This window comes from Chelonia mydas, chromosome 19 (assembly GCF_015237465.2).
Source record: "Chelonia mydas isolate rCheMyd1 chromosome 19, rCheMyd1.pri.v2, whole genome shotgun sequence".
Lineage (NCBI taxonomy): Eukaryota > Metazoa > Chordata > Testudines > Cheloniidae > Chelonia > Chelonia mydas.
The window spans coordinates 6,854,845-6,875,545 of record NC_051259.2 but is presented as its reverse complement, the minus strand read 5'-3'; the positions used below and the strand labels follow the sequence as shown (position 1 = coordinate 6,875,545).

Here is a 20,701-nt window from a genome sequence, read left to right as displayed (position 1 = left end):
CCTGCAGAGCCAGGTTAGGACAGAGAGTGGGGCACACAAGGCTGCTAGGGGTCACAGACTAGGGTTCAGAATAGCTAGCTGGGGGGACAGACTGTGGCCTGGGCTCAGGAACTGGTGGGGTGACAGCATTGAGCCAGGAGCTCCCAGCACTGGACCTCAGGAATATACCGTCTTGCACTGCTCAAGATGGGCAGTGCAAATTTAGTAACTGGTTCACTACTTCATCAATGGAAAGTGTACATACACCAGCCTGTGCAAAACCTGAGCAGATTTACCACACACGTCAGACAAATTCACTGGTAAAGATAAACAGTAAAACAAATGTATTGACTACAAAAGATAGATTTTAAGTGATAGGCAAAAAGTCAATTAGTTACCAGCAGAAATAAAATATAAACATGCAGTCTAAACTCTCAACCCTATGGACTGGGCAACAACTAGATTAAGGAGTCTTTCTCACCCCACTGGATATTGCAGTTCAAAGTACACAGATTTCACCCTTGACATCTGGACCAGTCCACTCAGTTGGAGTCTTCAGAGTGTCCTTGTTGCTTGCAGTGTAGGTGGGTGAAGGAGTAAAAGGCCAAGCCTGGGCCCCCTGTGTTGTAGAACAAAAGTCCAGGCATGTCTCAGGGCACTGCTGAGTCTCCAGGCAAGGTTGAGCAATTCCTCTGGTGTGGCCTCATGCAAGTGAGTCATTGAGTTGTAGCTCCCTTGCTGGACAAGGGTGGTTGATGGGTTGTTTGACATCCTGCCCAGGTGTTGGTTACTTTCCTTGCTGTTTCCTCTGGTGAGCTATCATCTGGCTAATTCCCCAATTACAGCATGTTTTAGTGACAGCCATACAACACAATTCTCATAACTTCACATCCATATATATATATCATTAATGCATAGAGAAATGACTTTCAGCAGATCATAACCTTCCCACTGATACCTTAAAGGCATGTTTTATATGTAATATCACAATTATATACAGATGAGGAATATGTGGGGTTACAGGGTGCTCCCCCAAGGTACAGAATGTCACAAAGGTATGCCTAGAGTGCTCCTGAAATAAGTCTAAGCTACATGGAGGTGTTTTAATTCTTCAGCTCCTTGTCTCTTCTCTTCAACCTCAGATGTTCATGCTACCTCTTTATTTCCAAATGATCTATTTCCATGCATGCCAACTGTCCATATTTAGGAAGGACATCACTTCTTTTAGTAAAATATTTTCTACTTTCCCACTCTGTCCCTCCAAAAGGAAGCTCCTTTCCTCTTGCAATATTTCAACAGTGCTTCCCTAATCTTCTTCCCAAATGCCCCTATTCATAGGTAATGGCAGGTCTGCACTTCTCTGCATTCACTTCCTTTCCCACTTATACTAGCACCCCAATCTTTCATCTGCATCCCCCCACTTTCTTTGTTACTATTGTATGATGGAGTAATGCTGCTGTCTGTAGGTTACATGCCTGGGGAGATACCTTGGAAGAGACATTTGAGCAGTGTGCTATGGCCATGTTTGGCTACATGACGGATACAGAGACGGTTGAACCCTTGGATACTATAGAAGTGGAGGCAGAAGGTAAGAAGGCAGTGAGCCTATTGTATGAACTCGTTGAAAGAGAAGTGCACTGGAATAAAAAGGTCAGTACTACATCTAAGGAGCCAATCTCAGTTGGCTCCTTAGATGTAGTACTGGTACCGATTTATTAAATACAGATTTACATGCAGGAAATCTGAATCTTCTAGTACTTTGTCATCAGGAAACTGCCCCTTTGATACGGACTGAAAGAATGTTTGGGAAGTTCTTGACCGAGCTCCCGGTTGAGTCACTTTCTCTCTCTGCTTCTATCCTGTAGGACATGACCTGCTCTCTCTTCTCTATAACTTCTTGAATGAGTGGCTGTATAAATTCAGTGCTGACCAGTTCTTCGTACCCAGGGTAAGTCTCTTCCATCTTACAGGACAGGACTATTCCCTACCAACACCTGCCCTAGGTACACAGGGTGGAACCAACAAAACACTTAGACCCGCCAACACATCAGGGGGATTGTAGACACAAGGATAGGGAGAGGCAAGGCACATATTCTTAGTTTTGCTGTTGTAAAGGCTAATGAATAGATGCCATTATACCATAATAACTGTTCTATGTACATCTGAATTCTGCACACCAGTGTCTCTCTGAGGCTGCTCAAACGCTGGCTTTAGGTTCCGATGGTGATGTGAATATTGGCTTTGTATCGAGGCATGTTCACTGGGAGTCTTCATCCGGTGGCATAAATCAATATGAGAAGTCCTCTTAATGGCAACTTTTTTCCCTGTTTCTTTTTTCCTTGCAGGAGGTGAAAGTGCTTCACATTGACCGAATGAGGTACAAAATAAGGTCCATTGGGTGAGTAATCAACACCATCTCATTTAAGAGTGAAATTCTGAAAACCAGTGAATAAAGACTAGGAAGGAGTGGGGGGCCTTGGGCAAGTCCTTCTATCTGTGTCTGTCCTGTATATAAAATTTAAGTATCTATCATGCTCTCTCTCATGAGGATTAATCAGCTAATCTTTGTAAAACTGTATAATACTACTTATTATTCTGATGTGTTTCAGCCAGTTGCTATCAAAGACTTGGAAGCAGACCGGAAATAAAAATAATCTGAGCCCAGAACTTCAGGGAATTACTTAATACAATACAGGGACTGTAGGCAAATCAACGTCTCTCCGCTTCCTTCTCCCTGTTTTGTAGGCCTTCTCTAGACTAGGATTTAAAGGTGTGATGTTAGATTGAGCTCGCTCAATCTAACTAACCTCTTCTAAAATTCTAATTGAGACAAAGCAGTTGTACTTCAGAACATGTTAACCTGATGGAGTTAAACCCTAGGCTCCCCCTTAAGTTTTATCTTGACCAGTTTAAAGTGTTTGAACTATAGCAGCCTTATTAAGATTAGGATGTTAGCACATGGTTAATTAATACATTTACCTGGTGTGGGTGTAGCCCTAGTCTAGACAATGCCATAGATGCCCAGTTTCACTCCCACTGGACAACTTCTATAGCATTTACATACATGTTGATGATTCAGTGGATTTTTTTGGGGGGCATTAGCTTTTCAGTGTTGTAGCTGACGGTACACTGTGTGTATTGTACTTGCATGAGGAGACTTGGAAGGACCAGAATAACTTCAGTCCTCCCAGTTCTATAGGGGAACTGTTAAGAGTGAATCTCTAATGCATAAGTGAAAAGGAAAATGGGCTTTGTTTGTTCTGCTCTCCCTTCTATCTATCTTAAGTCCTTTTCTGAGGCCCTTTATCTTAGTGCCTCACAGGCTATAACGTATTTATCCTCACAAAACCCCTGTGAGGTGTAGAAGTGCTATCATCCCCATTTTACAGATCGGGGAACTGAGACCGTGAGAGGCTGTGACTTGCCCAAGATCACAGAGGAATTCTGTAGAAAAGCCCCACCCCTATTCTTTTATGTCATGGGTTGCTGCCTAACCACTGGCTCATGCTTTCTCTCTCCCACCCACACCTCTCCTAGCAACCCTGGCTTATGGGAGTGACCTTTCCAGCAATTAGTTGGAAAAATTCCCCTCCATGGGGCACAAGGGATGGTGTGCCATTCTCTCCCCTACAGTGGGAGTTACATGTTTTAACTACTAGAGAGGGTGTAGTATGTTTTCCCTGAATTACTTTTCTTTTTTTTTCTTCTGTTAGTAGCTTGTAAAATTGCCCAAGAGGCTAGAGCCTGGAACAGGAGGCTTTTTATATATTTAAACAAGCAAGGTACAAATAACTAGTATCTTTGCTGGGATGGCTCAGCTCTCTGAGATAGTAACTATCCTCCACACCACGTCAGTAGTTACGCTATGAGAGAACTACTGAGGAGAGTTAATCTGACCTTTCCACAAAGTGGATTTCCTCTAAGTGACTCACTTGCACTGGTGATTCCAGCAATGATAGTTGTTGAATTAAACCAAAGTTTCAACAATCTCCTCACACTTATCTGTGGGTTTGTTTTTTGTTTGTTCCCTAAGGTGGGGGGAAGAGTTCTCTTTACCCAAACACCCTCAGGTATGTAACAATTGCTCTGTGTCTTATGGTTTCATGGGTATGACAAAGGCTTTTCTCCTAAGTTATTAAGAGAGCCAGTTACAAACTTTTCTGCGTAATTAGATGCCAGTATTGCCTCTGATACCAAAGCTCTTGCTCACTAACTGCCATTTGTGAATGCAGCAATTAGCACTCCTGAAACTGAGTGTCTGGGTGATTACTCATGAGCTAGCAGCAATGAGAAGTCCGTTGTCTAGCTGAGCCAATGAAATGCAAACCAATCCAAAGTCAGGGTGCTTACACTGGCATTATAGTTATTAGGTTGCTCTGTTGTAAATTCTCTAGAGGTTCAGTAATAAACTAATATAATCCTTCCTGATTTCCCTCCCACATCGCCCAAACTGTGGTGTTCTGTTGTGGCTAGTTGATGGGAGTTGGTGCTGTGCAGAAAGTAACTTTGTTCTGCTACTTTCCCATCAGTCACTGACCTAGACCAGTTACTACATGGTGATGTCCCAACCTTTACACTCCTAACAAGTGCAGCATAGCTGTGCTTCTGGGGAAGGATTTTTTTTTTTTTTAAACTAAGCGGTTTTCAAACTTTTTAGGCTCTTGAGTAGCAGCCGTGTTAGTCTGTATTCGCAAAAAGAAAAGGAGGACTTGTGGCACCTTAGCATCCGATGAATTGAGCTGTAGCTCACGAAAGCTTATGCTCAAATAAATTGGTTAGTCTCTAAGGTGCCACAAGTACTCCTTTTCTTTTTTTAGGCTCTGTACCCCTTTCGAAATAATATAGTCTACTGCATGCCCCTATCTGACATAGGTGGGGGAGGGTGTGTGGGATCATGTGCCTCTCCCCAATTTCTGCCTTCCATTTAGCAACAGCTTCTGGAGGTTTTCACAGAGGTCAGGCAGGGGGTGGAGGTGGCACTCCCTCCCTGAGCTGCCTGGCATCGCTGGCCCAAGCCACCTTGTGTCCCCGCTCATCCCCAAATGTTCTTCCACACACCCCTAGGGGGCACCCCGCCACAGTTTGAAAATCTCTGTACTAAATAAAATGCGTTGTCTGCCACTACAGGATTTTTCTTATGTACCCCCTAACGAGAGCTCACATACACCTAGGGGTACATATACCCCAGTTTGAAAACTACTGTAAACTGAATAGCATTCCCAGGAAGCCAGTAAATATTCATGTATTGCTGTGATTCATACAGAGCCACTGCTGGGGCTCATGGTTTACAAACTCTAATTTCCTGTGCCCATTCCCTCTAGGGTACTGAGGTCAAGGCAATAACTTATTCAGCAATGCAGATCTATGAAGAAGGGACTCCAGAAGTGTTTGTGATCATCGATATCTAAAACAAGAAGAAAACTGCTGAAAGGAGTGAATACTTGTCATTGCTGGCAAAGGTCCCACACGAACGCTGTCATCCGTCTGGAAATAATGGAACAATTGGCTATAAATGTATTGTAATACTTAGACCCAATAAGATGCTCCATCAGCTGGGAGGAGGAATCACAGGGAATAGCCACCTATGATTTTACTCTGAGGATGGTGAACCAGGCTGGGAACTGCATATCCAGAAAGGAGAGCTAGGTTTCTCTGGTGAAAAGAAAGGGATTTGTAGGGAGTCTCTCAGTAGCACTGATACTTTTATATCGATTTTTTAAAGGCCAGCATTGGTACTGGGTTCCTTTTGAATGTAGGTGGGGAAATCAAAAGGGGGTTATTTTTATTAGCCAAAAATATATTTTATTGAGTTAGCAGGAGTGGGAGAAGACTAGATTGTCATAGATCTGAACACTTTTTTGCCTTCTTTTAGAGAAACTACCTCTCCTCTGTTTTGCACTGTTTTGATATAGATTTTAATTTGCTCATTCCAAAGTGGCATCTCTGTTTCACTTTATTTAAAGCCTCCGAGGGCATGTCTACACAGCAAACTAAAACCCATGGCTGGGCCATGCCAACCAACTTGGGCTCAGGCTGTGGGGCTGTTCCATTGCTGGGTAGACTTTCAGGCTGGGGCCCAGGCTCTGGGACCCTCCTGCCTCACAGGGTCCCAGAGCTTGGGCCCCAGGCCAAGCTTGGAAGTCTACACAGCAGTGAAACAACCCCACACCCAGAGCCCTGCAAGCCTGAGTCGGCTGGCATGGGTAAGCCACATGGGTAAGTTGGTGTGTAGACAGACCTTGAGATCTCTGCTGCTAGTCTGGCCTAATGAAAGGATTTACCATGATAAAAGTCATCTTGACTTGTCTGTGTTAAAGTGAAAAGATGCCACTAGGTGGTACTGGATCTCCTCCATAGAACACTGGTGAACTCCTACTGTAATGAAGCATGTGTCCATGTGAGTGTAGTACAGTACTAATGTTTCCTCTTGCCCTTCCCACAAGCAGAGGCTGCATTCACCACTTCTGGGGTAGAAGGGAGTCTACCAGGATCTGCATGTCCCAGAACAATTAGATCTTGGAATATGAAGGGCACTTCTCTCCTGTTCCCGTGATGGCAGTCAATAAACTGGCTACTTCTTTCTTAAGACCGTAGAAACGGTACAGAACATTCCTCCACTGTAGGACAATGCATTGTCATGCAGGAGGCAAACTCTGACTGAACACCTTTCCTACAGAGAAGTGTGTGTAAACTTCACCATTCTTCGTTGTGCTATACAGTTCTGAGACCTTGCAAGTAAACAGTGCGGAAGGTTCCTATGTCTGTCTTTAAATGCTAACGTATATTTTGGGTTGGCCTTTACTAGCAAGGGATGGGTGTGGGTGTGTTAGTGGGGAGGAGAAAGAGAATAATTACAGCAAGTGGAGTTTTTTGGGGGGCAGGAGTGAGTAAATTATATTTTCAGCAGCTCTAAGGCACCTTCATGCTGCCAGGGGCAAACTAGAATTGGGACCCGTATCTTTCACAATAGTGTACAAGTTAACTGTGCGAGTAACGGTTCTTTGCTGTTTGAACATTATTGCATATAGGTTTGCATGCATTATTGCATATAGGATCCATGCAGGACAATTGTCATCTTTTTGAAATGACCACTTACTAGCTCTCCTTTTATTATCAGCATAGGAAGTGGGATGTTTGAAAGAGGGAAGGAGCGAATCACCGACAGGTATCAGTAACATCTTATCTGCAGTTGTCTCTATTTGGCTCAGTATAGCATGTCAGAACTAGGGTGACCAGACACCAAGTGTGAAAAATTGGGATGCGGGTTGGGGGTAATAGTTGTCTATATAAGACAAAGCCCCAAATATCAGGACTGTCCCTATAAAACTGGGACATCATCACCCTAACGAACCCCACTGCCCACTACCTCAAAAAAGAAGAGTCTATTGTACTATAACTAGGAAAGGTTAATACTGTGTTTAGTACCCTTCCCTTCTTCCATTGTATTTTGAGAAAATAATTACAAAGCGTAGAAAGGGCTGCCCACTTTAAGCAGCTTTCTTTTTTAAAATGTTTCACTTAAGACCGCCTTTAAAGGGACGAACGGGTTTTCTTACAATCATGTTACTGTGCACATGTCCATTTAAAAATCTCTTCAATTTAGTTGCATGTATAGTGTGAAATAAAGTTGACTTAATTGTGCAGGTGTTATAACCATCTACCGAGAGCAGCATCTCCTGGAGGTGAGATAGAGTGGTGGGGTTAGTTTTGTAGGTGGAGCAGGGCAAATACCGTCACCACTTTCCTTCCCTCTCCCTCCAGTTGACCCTCTGCAACTCTGTTACACATGGGCAATGACATATTGGCTAAACTGCCCCTCCCTCAGGCTGTCGCAAGATGTACAGTTGTGTTGGCTGCCTGCTGCTGTCCTCCACCCCAGAGCTGGCTGCATTGGGGTGATGTCCCGTTTGCCTGTTGGAGTGAGATGTGTGCGAGCCTGAGAACTAGTTGAGCTGATGCGAGTGAGGTGGGTGTGTAATACGGTGCACAATATGAGGTGGGGGGAACCAGCCTGGGCCATGAGGGAAGCCGGCCCTCAGCAGGACATGGCTGGGCCAACGCTGGCTAGTGGGTTGGAGCCAGAGAGCAGAGGGTTTATAGCATAAGAGTGGAACCAACAGACGTCACCTCTCTGAGTGCCGGGGGGTGAACGGGGACAATCTCCCACCCAGGCCAGCCCCTGTCCCTCACTCGAGGCAACTCCTCACCCCATTGGGCAGAAACGGTCTGCCGATTTGTTCAGCCAATAGCAGCGTGGAGTTGACGCGGGGCTGGCGGGAAGCTCTGCGGAGCTTTGTTTACTCCACAGAGCTGTTTGAGCACTGGGTCAGGTCCCACCCACTCAAAGCAGCTAATCAGGAAGGAGTTCTATTGGACCATGTGGCTGTCAATCAATCAGTCATCTTACTTGACCTATCACAGGGGAGGGGGAAGGAAGACAGGATAGTTAGCCCAACTTCCCATTGGCTGTCAGGTGGCTGTATTCAGCCAATGGGGCGTCGAGTTGGAATTCTGTCACCAGAGCAGCCTCGGGCGGGTCGGGTTCGGTTCCCGTTGGTGCCTGAAGGAGTTTCAGGTGGGGCTGGATGTGGCATGTCGGGTCGATTTTTGGCATGGGGCAGGGGGGTAGCACGGTCCCCAGTGTGAGGAAAGCTAAAGGGGCAGCAGCAGTGGAAGCATGAGCGGAAGACCCTGCAGGGGAGGTTGGGGCCCATCCTGAGGGGATAGAGGGGGCAGGGTGGCCAGGGCTAGCCCATGATGGGGCTAGAGGTAAGAATGGGGGAGGTGGGGTGAGGCCAGGTGCTGGAACAATTTTTAGTGTGTGTGGTGGGTGGGAGGGGTGCTGAAAGCCATTGAACAAAACTAAACCCTTGTCTGATGGAAATCAAAGCCAAGGGGTGCAGCCTCACCTATAGGTGCTGGAACTAGAGGTACTATCTCTGTATGACAGTATTTGAGGGGGGGCCTCCTGCCCCTGTAACTAGATGGTGGCCAGAGCCCCTGTGAAGGGTGGTGGGCTAAGCAGAGGGCAGGAGGGAGGGCTGTTGCTGTAAGAAGGGCAGGGTGTCCTAAGAGGAGGCTGGGATATTTCTCCTGCAATAAAAGGCACTACCTGTGAGAGGCAGGGAGTGGGTGGTGCTTGAGCTCAAATCATGGGGACGGGGCGGGGGGGGAAATAATGTTCTCTGTGGAGAAAATGTGAAATGTTAGATATTAATTTATTTTTCTAAACATGGAAAATGGTGGGCATTCAGTGGAACCATCTGGAAAAGTCAGGAGAGACTTGAAATTGGTGCCTCTTGGAATCATTCAGCTGGGCCCTGAATGAGCGAACTGGCACTCCCTGGCATCTGTATGGGCCCACCTCACTGCTAAAGTTGAAATGGATTTCCTGTGCAATGCTCTGCTTGCAAATATGAAAATGAAGGCTCTCTCTCACCACCATATGGGCACCCTCCGCAAAGGTCTTTTTCAGTGTATTTTGGGGTTCCTGAACAAAATCTCTGGAGAGCAAAAGCCTCAGTCTGTAAAAATAAAGGCACCACAGCCAATAGCAGTACAAGCTTCTTCCACAAGCCGGGATGGTCGCTTAGGCCTATTCCATGGGGACCTTCTCAAGGAATGGGGAAGGTGGTTCAGCTTCTATTCCCATGCAGTCTTTAGACTGCTGAAACTATCAACATGGTTGCCAATTCTGATGTTTTCCTATGACGTACACATTTTCACCAACAACTGGACTGAGCCCCCTTCCTCAATAAACTCCAAAGATCTGTCGGATTTTTGGTCATACCCAACCTGTTCTGGCTTTGAAAAAATCTATACTCTGAAAACATGTTATATTTTAAAATATTTAAATGCAATAACTTTTATTTTTTGGGAGGGGTGGAAAGTGCTGACCTCACAGGTGCATATGTAGCTCCCCTGCAGATGAAGGGCTTGTGTTTGTGGGTGAAATTTGACATTTGTTATATCTTTAATATTAAAGGACAGTCTTTTTTCCATTTATATTTCACTCATGCCATATTTATTATAGTACATTTGAAAGGAATTCAAATATATATACAATATAGCAATAATTTAAATTTAAAAAAATCTTTTGTCAAAGTGTATTTATCTGTAAAGAATTGAAAACTATGAAAATTCACTGTTTTAAAATAAAAGTAGTTGATTTTATTAACGACAAATGACTACACAAATGTAAATATGTATCTAACAAAATGAAACTTCTCCAGTCTGGTAGTTAAAAATAAATGTGAGTAAACTTTTAAAAAATAGTTTTAGATGCAAAAGGAATGCTCTATTTTTAAAAAATAAAAGTTTCCTGCTCAGATTAAACATAAATAGGTGTCTCACTTTTTTTATTTTGGGGCATACTCTTAATTGTATTTCATATTTATTTTTAAATATATGCATTACCTTTTGGGAAGGCTGCATCTTTGAAAAGAGCATGGTTCATGCATTTACAGATAGTGTAGGTTTGATAGATTTCAGCTTGTGCAGAATGCTTCTGTCTACTTTCTCACACATTAAAACAAGTGTAACCCCATACTCATCACAGATACTATTAGATCCTCATCTGTTTCAGTGCATAGTGGGGAAAAAATGTCCTCTGTGGCCCAACTCATCCATGAAGTAACTCCGTCTACTCACTTCAATAGAATTACCCCATTGACTAATTTGGATCCTGATTTCAAAGCCTTCTATTGATTTACTGTGAACAACCTCACATGCTTTCTCTCTCTCTCTCTCTCTCTCTCTCTCTCCCCTTTATTCACTTATCTTAGCACTGGTCTCCTCTGCCCCTCCATAAAATCTAGACACTTTGGTATTTGATAATATAGTTTTTTAAAAATATGTATGCATGTGGTCTATATTGGCCTATGCTTGGAAGCACAGGAGCAGCTGAACAACGGATAAGAAATTTGCTATTGTAGGTAAGAACCACATTTGCAGCTCCTTGAGTTTAGAACAGCCTTATGTATCTTTTCACCTCAACTTCAGCTATTTTTAAGTCTCTTCTGGAAGTATCTCCATAATTGATACCTGTTAAAATTAAAAGTTAATTTTTCCCCTTTTCTATGTAACTTTCATTTAACTGTAAAAGTGTTTTGAGAGTATGTAAAAGATACTATATGAAAATGTTATTGTAATAATGCAAGAAAATGCTTTGCTTTTAGGAGGTGTGACACTTGCTGGGTAAAACTTTGGAAGGTAAGAAACAAACCAATTTATATTTTAAATACTCATTTAAAATATATAGGCCTTAATGAATGGAGAATGGACATGCCAAAAACAGGTTCAAATTCTACTTGCACTCCTTGCATTCTAAGGGCTTGTCTATACTACAGGTTATGTCGGTATAACTTATGTTGCTCAGGAGCATGAATAGGCCGCCTCACCCCGAGTGGTGTCAATGTGGACAGCGCTATGTTGGTGGGAGCAGCTCTCTCCCATTGGCATTGAGTGTCTTCACCAGAGGCGCAGCTGCAGCACTTCTAGTGTGGACTAGCACTTGGACTGTCTGAAGGCCTGTTCAGCCCCTGTTGAAATTTAGCCATCTCATGTCTACTTTCAGCCTCCAGCTGCAATAGATATGCCCCACATAACCACAGCACAAGCATGCTCTGGCCACACTCCATCTCTGTCCTGACATTTCCTACACTGGGGGTTATAAGGAAATAGTGGCATAGAACTGTCCTGGGGCAGGCAGGGTGTAATTCTCTAAAGGCCATTTCTGCCAGGTTTGCTGTCACTTTAGGTCACTGGAGCAGTGTGAAGGGGGCTGGGATACAGCTGAGAATCAGGCCCATTGTTGATACTGAGTCTATAGCCTCCTATTTCAAAGCTTGTTCAAGAACCTTTTGTTTACCTTTAACTCATGAAAGTCATTGTTCTCCTGCAGCTTTGTTGGGAGAAAAGAGAAAACTAGGAAGTGGGTATGGGAGAGAGCTGTGGCTTCTCTTCATATGGCTGACATTCCCCACTCATGAGCTCCCCCCATTCTGCACTGCTAGTGTTTCTTTTTTGCATTTCCCTTTTGAAGTGTTGTAGCACTTACCACTAAGAATTTAGTGTTTCTAGGGTCTAAAGGTTTTGCTGAGTCCACATAACTGAGCATTCTACAAAGATGGTTCTTAAGGATTAAAAAGACAGATCCAGGAACAGGGAAAGTTGCCTTTCACACAGCTCAGCAATCTAGTTTAGGGGCTCAATTCTCTACTGCCATTTGCCTTGTGTAGTCAAATCAAATTCTTGAAGTATGATCTGTATTTAAGTTTACAAAATTTTAAAATTAAATTGTATTTTAAATTTTATGTTTTAGCCATCAGAGTCTCACTTGTCACTTTACTTAATATACTGTGGTTTTTGCTTTGAGTGCCCAATGGCCTTTGGACATCTTATCGACTGAAAACAAAGACTTCCAAATATGCATGAAAGGATTTATGTCACAAGTCCAATTGAAAGTAGGACTTGTGTTCCTAAATTGTAGGTGCCTGAAAATCTCCCCTATAGTGCCTAACCAATCCCCTCTGGCAGTTTAATGCAAGTCCTGAACACTTTTTTTTTTGTTTAAAAAAACAAAACAAAACAAAAACACTTTGTAAAGATTGCACTTCTAATATTCTTATTTCAAAGCAACTCTGTTTATAGGTACTCTAAATTAAAAAGCTTCAGTAGTGTGAATCCTGTTCATTTGAGGATGCAAACTCACTCCATCCAAATGTAGCTGTTCTATCCCGTAACCTGCTCTATATAGATATTCTTTAAAATGCTTTTTCTTGTAACCAGTAATGGGTAGCATTTTTTTTTGAGAAAATGCTATTCTAGTAAGCAGACTAGTCAGATTCTAATTAGTTTTAAAAATTTTATTACAAGTATCAAATGTAAATTTTTTGTAAGTGTACATAGATTAAATACAGTATTTACAGAAAATATGTATTTTAACTACTGGCTTTAGTAAGTTTTTCATAGTAACTGATTCAGTAGTTCTGCCAGCTGCATCAAAGCAAGAACATTAAACCTATGAAGAAATGCCTTTTAGAACATCTTAAACAACTTTGTTCTAACAAAGGCTTTGAAATAAAGGAAGAAAAATGGTTCACGCTTTCATTTAAACAGGAACTTTGAGGTGGTCTTTGGCTTACCGTAAAATAAATCATTTTAATAGCTCTCCAGATGTTCAGTTTCTGGCCAACTTTCAGGGATCTTTACATTGTAGCAAAAAATGTAGTTAGAAAGAAGTTCCTATGGACACAAAGGAATGTCTGGAACTATGTGCACACTAGATTGTAGGCCTTATTTTGCTCCCATGCAGTATTGTTAAAAAGGATCTATTAATGATTAAGTAGATCATAGTCTCTTAATTGGCAAGATGTAGTGAGTCCGTGATGAGATGAGCCCTAATAGATTTCACTCCAAATACAACTATCTAAGATTTGATTTCACTTTTTCGTCTGTCTCATCTGTGTTATCATCATTAACTTGCTGGATGACAAATTTATCAGGTTCATCCTCCATCTCTACATCTGATCTGGGCTCTTCATCCAAGTGCCACTCAGAAATTTTGTCTCCTAGAGAGATAGTAAGAGGATGTTCTGCATTTAAGTCATCACGAATGCTGTCAATATCTGCTTCAGCTAGACATTCATTACATAGTCTGTAGCGCCTTGTTCCTTGTTGAATCACATGTCCTGTTAAGTCGGTGACATGATTCTTACACTTTCTGCAGATTAGTTTGCCGGCTTGATGTATCTATAGAGATTTAAAATGGAAAATCAGCTTTCTTCCAAAGAAGGGTTAATACAATGTTTTCTTTAGTTTTTTTCTTTAACATCTACAGTAATATTTTTATAAACTGAGAAATGTATTAGATCACCCTAAAAGTAAGTAAGGGGATTATAAATGAGACTTCTAGAGCAAGAACCAACAGATCTGTACTCATTTATTAAAGTCTATAGTACAAGTACACTGGATCATTAACTATCTTTGATTTTCATCTTGTTTCTTACGCAACTAATAAAATATGAGTATTTTATCTGCTTATCAAAAGGGGAAAGCTTTTTTCTTTCCAGACGTGTTTATGCAACAAAATGCACACCTAGGACAGGATGCACTGCTTCTGTGCTACAACCATCTTTTTATTTAAACTAGAAACCAAGTTATTAACTGGGTCCAAGTATTCACATAGGCATTGTGTATGTGTGCACCAAAACAAATAAAGATGGGATACTTAAAAAAAAGTAATGAAAATGCCACACTATTATTTCAGCATTTCAAATGTGATTTACACTCACATTTTCCAACTCTTAAGTAGATTAAAAGCTAGTTTTTGCTTTCTACTTTCAATTTGTGGCTACTTTGTTCTCCTCCACAACTCAATCTCCGTCATTTGAAGACAATTTTTCTAAACTGTACCCGTTGTGCTTATTGTGGCCCTTTCTTTTAAATACTGCTTTAGTGGTTTTTTAGAAAATGCTATGTTATCATACAGTTTGTTATTTCTAAATATTATCTTACATGTAAAAGGCACTTGTCTCCACTGAAGAATTAAGTCCATAAGTTTTGAGAGCACAGTCCTATTTGTGCACATAACAGGTGCAGCACATGCAGCTACAAGTTTCTTTTCATTTTGCCAAAAGGCCTCATCCATCTTAACATTTAGGGGCAAGATAGAGTAGTTCAGTCTCTCTCTTTACCACAGAAGCCATGGTTAGGCTACCACCAAAGATGTTAATTTTAATGGTAAATTTGATGGTTAGTGTTGTGATGTAGATGCTTGTCCAGTTCCTAAACAGAGACAAGTGAGACGACTAAATTATTTTATACTGGCCACTGAAGAGCAGTAAGATGAGTGACTCTCTGGGGCTGGTTCTGGACAACAAACTGCTGTTGTGAACATAATTTCATTTTTCAAGAAAGCCAGTCTTTAGTCAAATGACATACTGTTTGGAAATGGCTACGTAGGTGCTCTAATCTTGTGAATTTTTTCCCACATGCCTCACACGGATAAGGTCGTTCCCCTGTGTGACATCGAAGATGCCGCTTCATGTCTGCTCTCCGTTTCACTGTATGGGTGCAGAAGGGGCACTTGAATTGCATCTTAGGTAGATCATCTGTTACAGAGAAAATCCTATTAGTTAGGTAAACATCAATAGTCTCTTCCCTAGACAGATTTGTTGAAGCAAAGTTAGCTTTTCCTATAATCTGTAACTTGAGAGAAAAGAATCCAAAACACAACCACAACCCTCCTTCTCTCCTCTCACTGCATTATTTTTCCAACTTAATAAAAAGTCAAATACTTGGTGAACTGATTTAGATAGCGGATTCTGTCCTAGACAGACTGACCCTAAACTAGGTTATTTACATACATACTTACAGAGGTGCCTTAACATGCATAGGTTTTCAGATGCTTACAGATTGGACTTTTGCTTCAGATAATGTTTTAGAATCCAGATGAATATTTGTTTAATTTGAAATAAAGACATCATTCCAAGACTCAAGGTGCCTTAATATAATTTATACAAAAAATACAATTAGATCTCAGCAGCATTAAAATAAATTCCACAGAATTTTGCCAGCCACCTATTCCCTGTTCCTCAAGAAAGCATATTCTAAGCCTCTCCAAAAATCCTCCTAAACAGAGGTCTTTTGCAGTATATCCAGAAAGTCATCAAATTCAGACTATTTTGGACCAAGGGTGCGGAAGCAAGTTAAGTCTGAGCCCTCACATTTCTTCTCTTTTATAATGGGGGGGAAGGGGGTAGGAAGAGGATCTAGCTAAAGCACCTTTGATGACCACAGCAGTTGCAGCAGGCATGGAGAGAGAGGCAATCCCTCAGGTAGTAAGTAGGCTGGTACCAGGTAGAACTGACTGAATTTTTTTCAGATGAGTAGTTTGTCAAAAAATGTAGTTTCAGTCAACCTGAAATTATTCACATATTTGACATGAATTCACCAAATAGCTCCCATGGGTGGGAGGAAAGATAACTATCATAACTTTTACCCCAGTGGCAAGAGCACTCACGAGATGTAGGAGGTCCACATTCAATTCCCTCTCTGCCTTATATGGAGAAGGGATCTGCCTGACATTCAAGACAGAAACAGCTAAATGGCTAATGTGGTGCTTCTCCCTTGGAGTAATGGCAATCCAATGCCAATTCAGGAAAAGGCTAAACCCAAGAATCAAGTCTGGTTCTTACTTGTGATGGTGCACCATGCTACTACTAAACTATACTAAGCCGTTTTCTAAATTTCCTTTAGGCACAGTTGTGACTCAGATCTAAGCAGATTTAAGCCTGTCAGCAATCGTACTGCCACAGCAGTTAATATGGACTTTTGGTCATAAGGACCCCATTGTTGTTTTTTAAACCAACTTGTTTTGTTTCCCCTTAAAATCTGTGAATATTTTCAGTATTGTACACATGAATATAGAGAACTCTTCTCTTCCTTCTCCCATTTGGTACTCCTTATTTTACTAATGTTTAAGACATTTCCTGCAGCATAACTCATTGAGGAACGCTTCTGAACCTTCAACGGTTTCAGTAGCTTTTGCCGTCAGAATTATTGACAAGCATAACTTACTGTGAATTGCAAAATTTCTTAAATATATGCAATATGAATGAATACAGACTTCAAATGTTTAATAGTAAATATTGCATTTTGCAAAGTGTGGATCATCAATAATGTGATTATAGCTTAGTGCAAATTGCTGTTAATTTCTTTGGTCACACTGATTGCTTTCTTCTTATACTGTACTTGTTATATTATCTCTACCGTTGATTTCATATGGTAAACCTCGAACCCCATCTTGCAAACACTTACGCATCTGAACAGTACCACTGAAGTCAATAAGATAACTCATGTGTACTTATATGAAGCATGTAGGTCTAATAATTTAAATGCACAAGCTATTACTGTAGCACTTAGTGGTACCAAGGTTGGGGCTCCATTGTGCTATAGGTACATTAGCATGAAAAGCTGCAAGCTCTTTGGGGCAGGAACTCTCTAAATAAACAAGACCAATAAAGCGGGGGGGGAGGGGGAGAGGGAAAGGACAGAGAGATGAAGTGACTTACCTGAGGTCACACAGCAGATCAGTGGTAGAACCAGGAATAGAACCTAGGGCTCAGATCCTCAGTCTGGTGTAAAACTGTCTCATAGCTCCACTGAGGTCACACCAGCTGAGGATCTATCTCAAGTCTTCTGGCTCAGAATTTAGATGCCCACCCACTAGACTATATTGCTTCTCTCTCCTTATTCCTTAGGTGTTATACTGAATTAAGGAAGTGTAATGAAGCTTAAAGTTTGGGCATATACACATGATTGTGTCTTTCCCAAGGTTTTGCAGACACCCAGAATCTTTTTCAAGAGAACCCTGAGAAAAGTCTCAAGACAAACACCTTATACAATTATATCTACTGTTACCTTCATTCCAACCACCCATTACACCTAGAATCGTGGGCATAGAGGTATACAGTTCATCTGCTTTTAAATCCATATACACAGGGGAAGTTCTTGAAAGTTCTTGTTCCAGCTGAGCAACAGACCATTTCTTTGGTATCACCTTTGATTCTTGATCACATCGGTACCCAGTATGAGCAGTGTCATTCTCTGCGTCAAACTGAATTTGCTCTTTGGATTGAGAAGTGCAATTAGTCTCTGAAGCACTGCAACTTCCACTGGCCTCCTCAGGTTTGTTTGATTTATATTTCAGAAAGTCATGGGGCTGTGATAATCCAAGATGCCTTTGGCGTTTTTTCACTGAGCCAAGCTTTTGGCCTCTTTTGGATAATTGTGTTTCTTGCTGTTGGACATTCATTTGTGAAGATGAGTGGTTGCTGTTACTGGTCCAGGAATTTTCATTCACCATGCCTGCCTTTTGATCTGCAATTAAGTGAGAACGGATGGGGTTGCTTTTAACTTTCCTTCTTGCCCTATAAAAAGGTGGGCAGTCAAATCTACTGTTGACCCTTTTGGCCGAGAGGGTGAAGTAGTGATCCTTCTCTTTTTCATTAATATCCAGTGAGGATTTAATGAATGTCTTACATACACTAAGAATATCTGTCATCTGCAGATAACTAGCAGCTGACATTACTTCAATCACATTTTGCCCAGTGAGAGACAGTTTGCCTGAATATACAAAGTCCAGAATAACTGTGAAGATATCAGGAGAGAAGACCTCAAAAGTAGCTGTGGTTGGCTGACTAGTCTCTTTTGAGCTTTGGGAAAGGAGCATTTTGAAATAACCACTACTGGCAAACAGCACATTTCGATGTGCTTTGAAGACCTTCCCCTCAACCAGAATACAGCAGTCACAGAATAAATCTTGCTTGCGCTGCTCATTTAGTTGCTGAAGGAGATGAAACTGATGGGAAGAAATCTCCATTCCAAACAGATGGTAAACAGGAAGCGTTTCTCTACAATAAAGAATAATTACAATCTTGACATGCTACATGTAAACCCAAAGTTACTGCACAATTTCAAAAACATTTTTCTTTAATAAAGGGATACAATGAGACCATGTAGTCCCCCCCCCCCCACAGGGTCGGCCCGCGTTAGCATAAGGAAGAGAGAAGAGACGCTATTTTGATAGAGCAGATGAGATGCCTCAGTTGGAGGCTCCAGCTCTGTGCATTTATGTCCTAAAACCGAACAAAACTCACTGGAAAAGTTTACAGGCCCCGTTGCGGATTCAGCAACGGGAAAGAAGACCCATCCCTTTCACAGGTATGAGGGTTACGGTTCAATAGGGTTCAGGCCCGAGAGAAGGCCACCGGGCTACTACTCCAGCCCCGCTCACTCGCACGGTTGCGCCCTCTGCACGGCAGGACCAGGGCGCCAGCGCCACCGGCACGAATCTCAGCGGCCAGAGAAACTACCGCCCCGGCGCCCACACCACGGCATTGGCGGAGGACGCTGTCAATCACCCGCACGCCCCGTCCGAATTGGCCCTTCGAGCACAGGGAGCCCGGGCCGCCTGACGGCGCGAGACGCCCGCTCGGGGATCGGTGCGGGCGGGCTCCCGACGCAGGGAAACCCCCCCGCCCCGCCCTCTCTCGCTCGGCTGCCTGCCCGTGACCCGGCCACCGCGCCAGGCGGCTCGGGACGGGGCGCTCCAAGCCCCGCGGCCAGCAGCCTCCCTTCGCGCGGCTCCGCCCGGGACCTGCCGCCCCTGCCCGGTCTCCGTCCCGCTGCGCAGCCGCCGAGCTCCCGCCAGCCCCTCGGCTGCCCTTCCCGGCCCCTCACAGCGGCGCCCGCGCTACAAATGGCGCCCGCCTCGCTCTCCCTGCGAGCGCGGCTCGGCTGCGAGGAGCGCCCGCCTCAGGCCCCAGCCCGCCTCGGGTCCGCCGAGCCCGCCGCTGCCCCCGGCCGGTTCCGGGCCGGGGCCATGGCAGCGCCCGGCTGCGCCGCCGCCGCTTACCGGCGGGCGGCAGCTGCCGGGCCGGGCCGGGGCGGGGTTGGGGATGCTGCGGGCTCGGCTCCGTGTCACTGGACCGCAGTTTGCGGGTCCCGCACGCGCAGGGCCGAAGGGGAGGGAAACAAAAGGTACTTGCTGACGCGGGCGTTGGTCAGAGACGCCCGAGGGCTGGGGACACAATTAAAGGGGCAACGCTCCGCTCGCCGCGGGCACATCCCCGGCCGCTTCCTGCCGGTTGCTCGGGTTGCGCTCGCCTTGGCCCGCGCGGTTTCCCTCTCCCCGCACCCGCCATCTCCCCGGGGAGCCCATTTCGCGGTTTCCCGCAATCGGTGGAGCGCGGTCATTGTTGAACAAGGTGAAAATGTCAAATATCCAGGGTTTCTTGGGTGGACTTGTGGCACCTTAGAGACCCACAAATTTATTTGAGCATAAGGTTTCGTGAGCTACAGCTCACTTCATCGGAAAGCGAGCTGTAGCTCACGAAAGTTTATCCTTCTTACTTTGTATTTCAGGTGTCACTATGTGCATAATAAAGGACAGTGCTAGTTTGATGTTGGGTATTTCTTTTCTTTGAAAAAACAATACTGGAAACAGTTCTTGGACAAGTAACATGGTATAAAAACCTCTGTCCATTAGCATAACAATTAGTTCTGATTTTGCTTTTGCATAGCAGAAGTATGGACAATTGACATGCATGCACTGTATAAAATACTGACCCAAAAATTCTTAGTAACACACAGGGAGGGGAGAGATTGTATTGAAGCACAATTTAGTAGATGAGATTTGGAAGTTTCAGGTTCCCAACTGTACACTTCTTGCTAGAATTATAAAAAGGTCATTTTCATTCTGTCCATAATTTTGGTTTAGCAAATGGGTATTCAGATCATGCAGCCCTTCTTTTGTAGTGTTCCCGCAGTAGTAGTAGTGTTCTGCCCATCTTCCTTGATCATTCCTAAAATATTCTATATAAATTAACAGCTGATTCCCTTTTTAATGCTTCATCTCAGCTGGAATCCCTATAATCTATGTCATAGTTAGTTTGAAAAGTATTTAAGTACTGTACTGACAACTGTTTTTTAGATTCAGTGTTTATAAACGCTGAAAGACACAAAATAAACTATTTGGGCACTCAGTGTATAATTTAAATTTATTTTTAAATGGTCAGAAATCACACATCTGCCTCCTACTGTATGTAGAACAAAATCATGCAATGTGTTAGTGTTGTCTGACCCCCACAGTCCACTGAAGCCAAATGGTTTTACTTACCTTATTTTGTTGTACCCTAATTTAGTCTTCAAACCCCAC

General features: G+C 43.2%; 2 protein-coding genes across 8 annotated transcripts in view; one reads left to right on the top strand and one right to left on the bottom strand.

The window, feature by feature from the left end:
• ZBTB8OS (zinc finger and BTB domain containing 8 opposite strand) overlaps window positions 1-20,701 on the top strand; it is a 60,176-nt gene that overhangs the window by 6,519 nt on the left and 32,956 nt on the right. For 2 of the 5 annotated variants that reach the window (XM_043532040.1, XM_043532041.1), the window contains exons 3-6: window positions 1,446-1,567; window positions 1,845-1,927; window positions 2,325-2,377; window positions 11,157-11,190. In XM_043532040.1, coding sequence (XP_043387975.1) covers window positions 1,446-1,567; window positions 1,845-1,927; window positions 2,325-2,377; window positions 11,157-11,190 — 292 coding nt within the window. Of the gene's footprint in view, window positions 1-1,445; window positions 1,568-1,844; window positions 1,928-2,324; window positions 2,378-4,012; window positions 4,050-5,300; window positions 7,621-11,156; window positions 12,541-16,239; window positions 16,267-20,701 lie in introns of those variants that run through there. The other 3 variants (XM_043532042.1, XM_007067579.4, XM_037882033.2) reach the window with 3 other exon arrangements.
• LOC102940908 (zinc finger and BTB domain-containing protein 8A) lies at window positions 12,831-19,122 on the bottom strand. Of its 3 annotated transcripts, none has more exons than XM_027829788.3 (4): window positions 18,642-19,117; window positions 17,404-18,395; window positions 14,977-15,092; window positions 12,831-13,731 (listed from the first exon to the last, which is right to left on the bottom strand). In XM_027829788.3, exons 2-4 carry the CDS (start codon window positions 18,362-18,364, stop codon window positions 13,405-13,407), a joined length of 1,404 nt encoding a protein of 467 aa, XP_027685589.2. In that variant the 5' UTR covers window positions 18,365-18,395; window positions 18,642-19,117; the 3' UTR covers window positions 12,831-13,404. The 3 variants fall into 3 exon arrangements, 2 of the variants coding, with proteins under 2 accessions (XP_027685589.2, XP_037737959.1); XM_037882031.2 differs by having other exon boundaries at window positions 14,923-15,092; window positions 18,642-19,103; XR_005222844.2 differs by having other exon boundaries at window positions 13,595-13,731; window positions 14,497-15,092; window positions 18,642-19,122.

Coding starts and splice junctions, on each gene's coding strand:
- LOC102940908 (XM_037882031.2), bottom strand. CDS start 18,364: ATGGAGATTTCTTCCCATCAGTTTCATCTCCTTCAGCAACTAAATGAG. Junction 15,093..17,403: donor AATGGGTGGTTGGAATGAAG/GTAACAGTAGAT, acceptor TCTCTGTAACAG/ATGATCTACCTAAGATGCAA. Junction 13,732..14,922: donor TACGTAGCCATTTCCAAACA/GTATGTCATTTG, acceptor AAATCTCTATAG/ATACATCAAGCCGGCAAACT.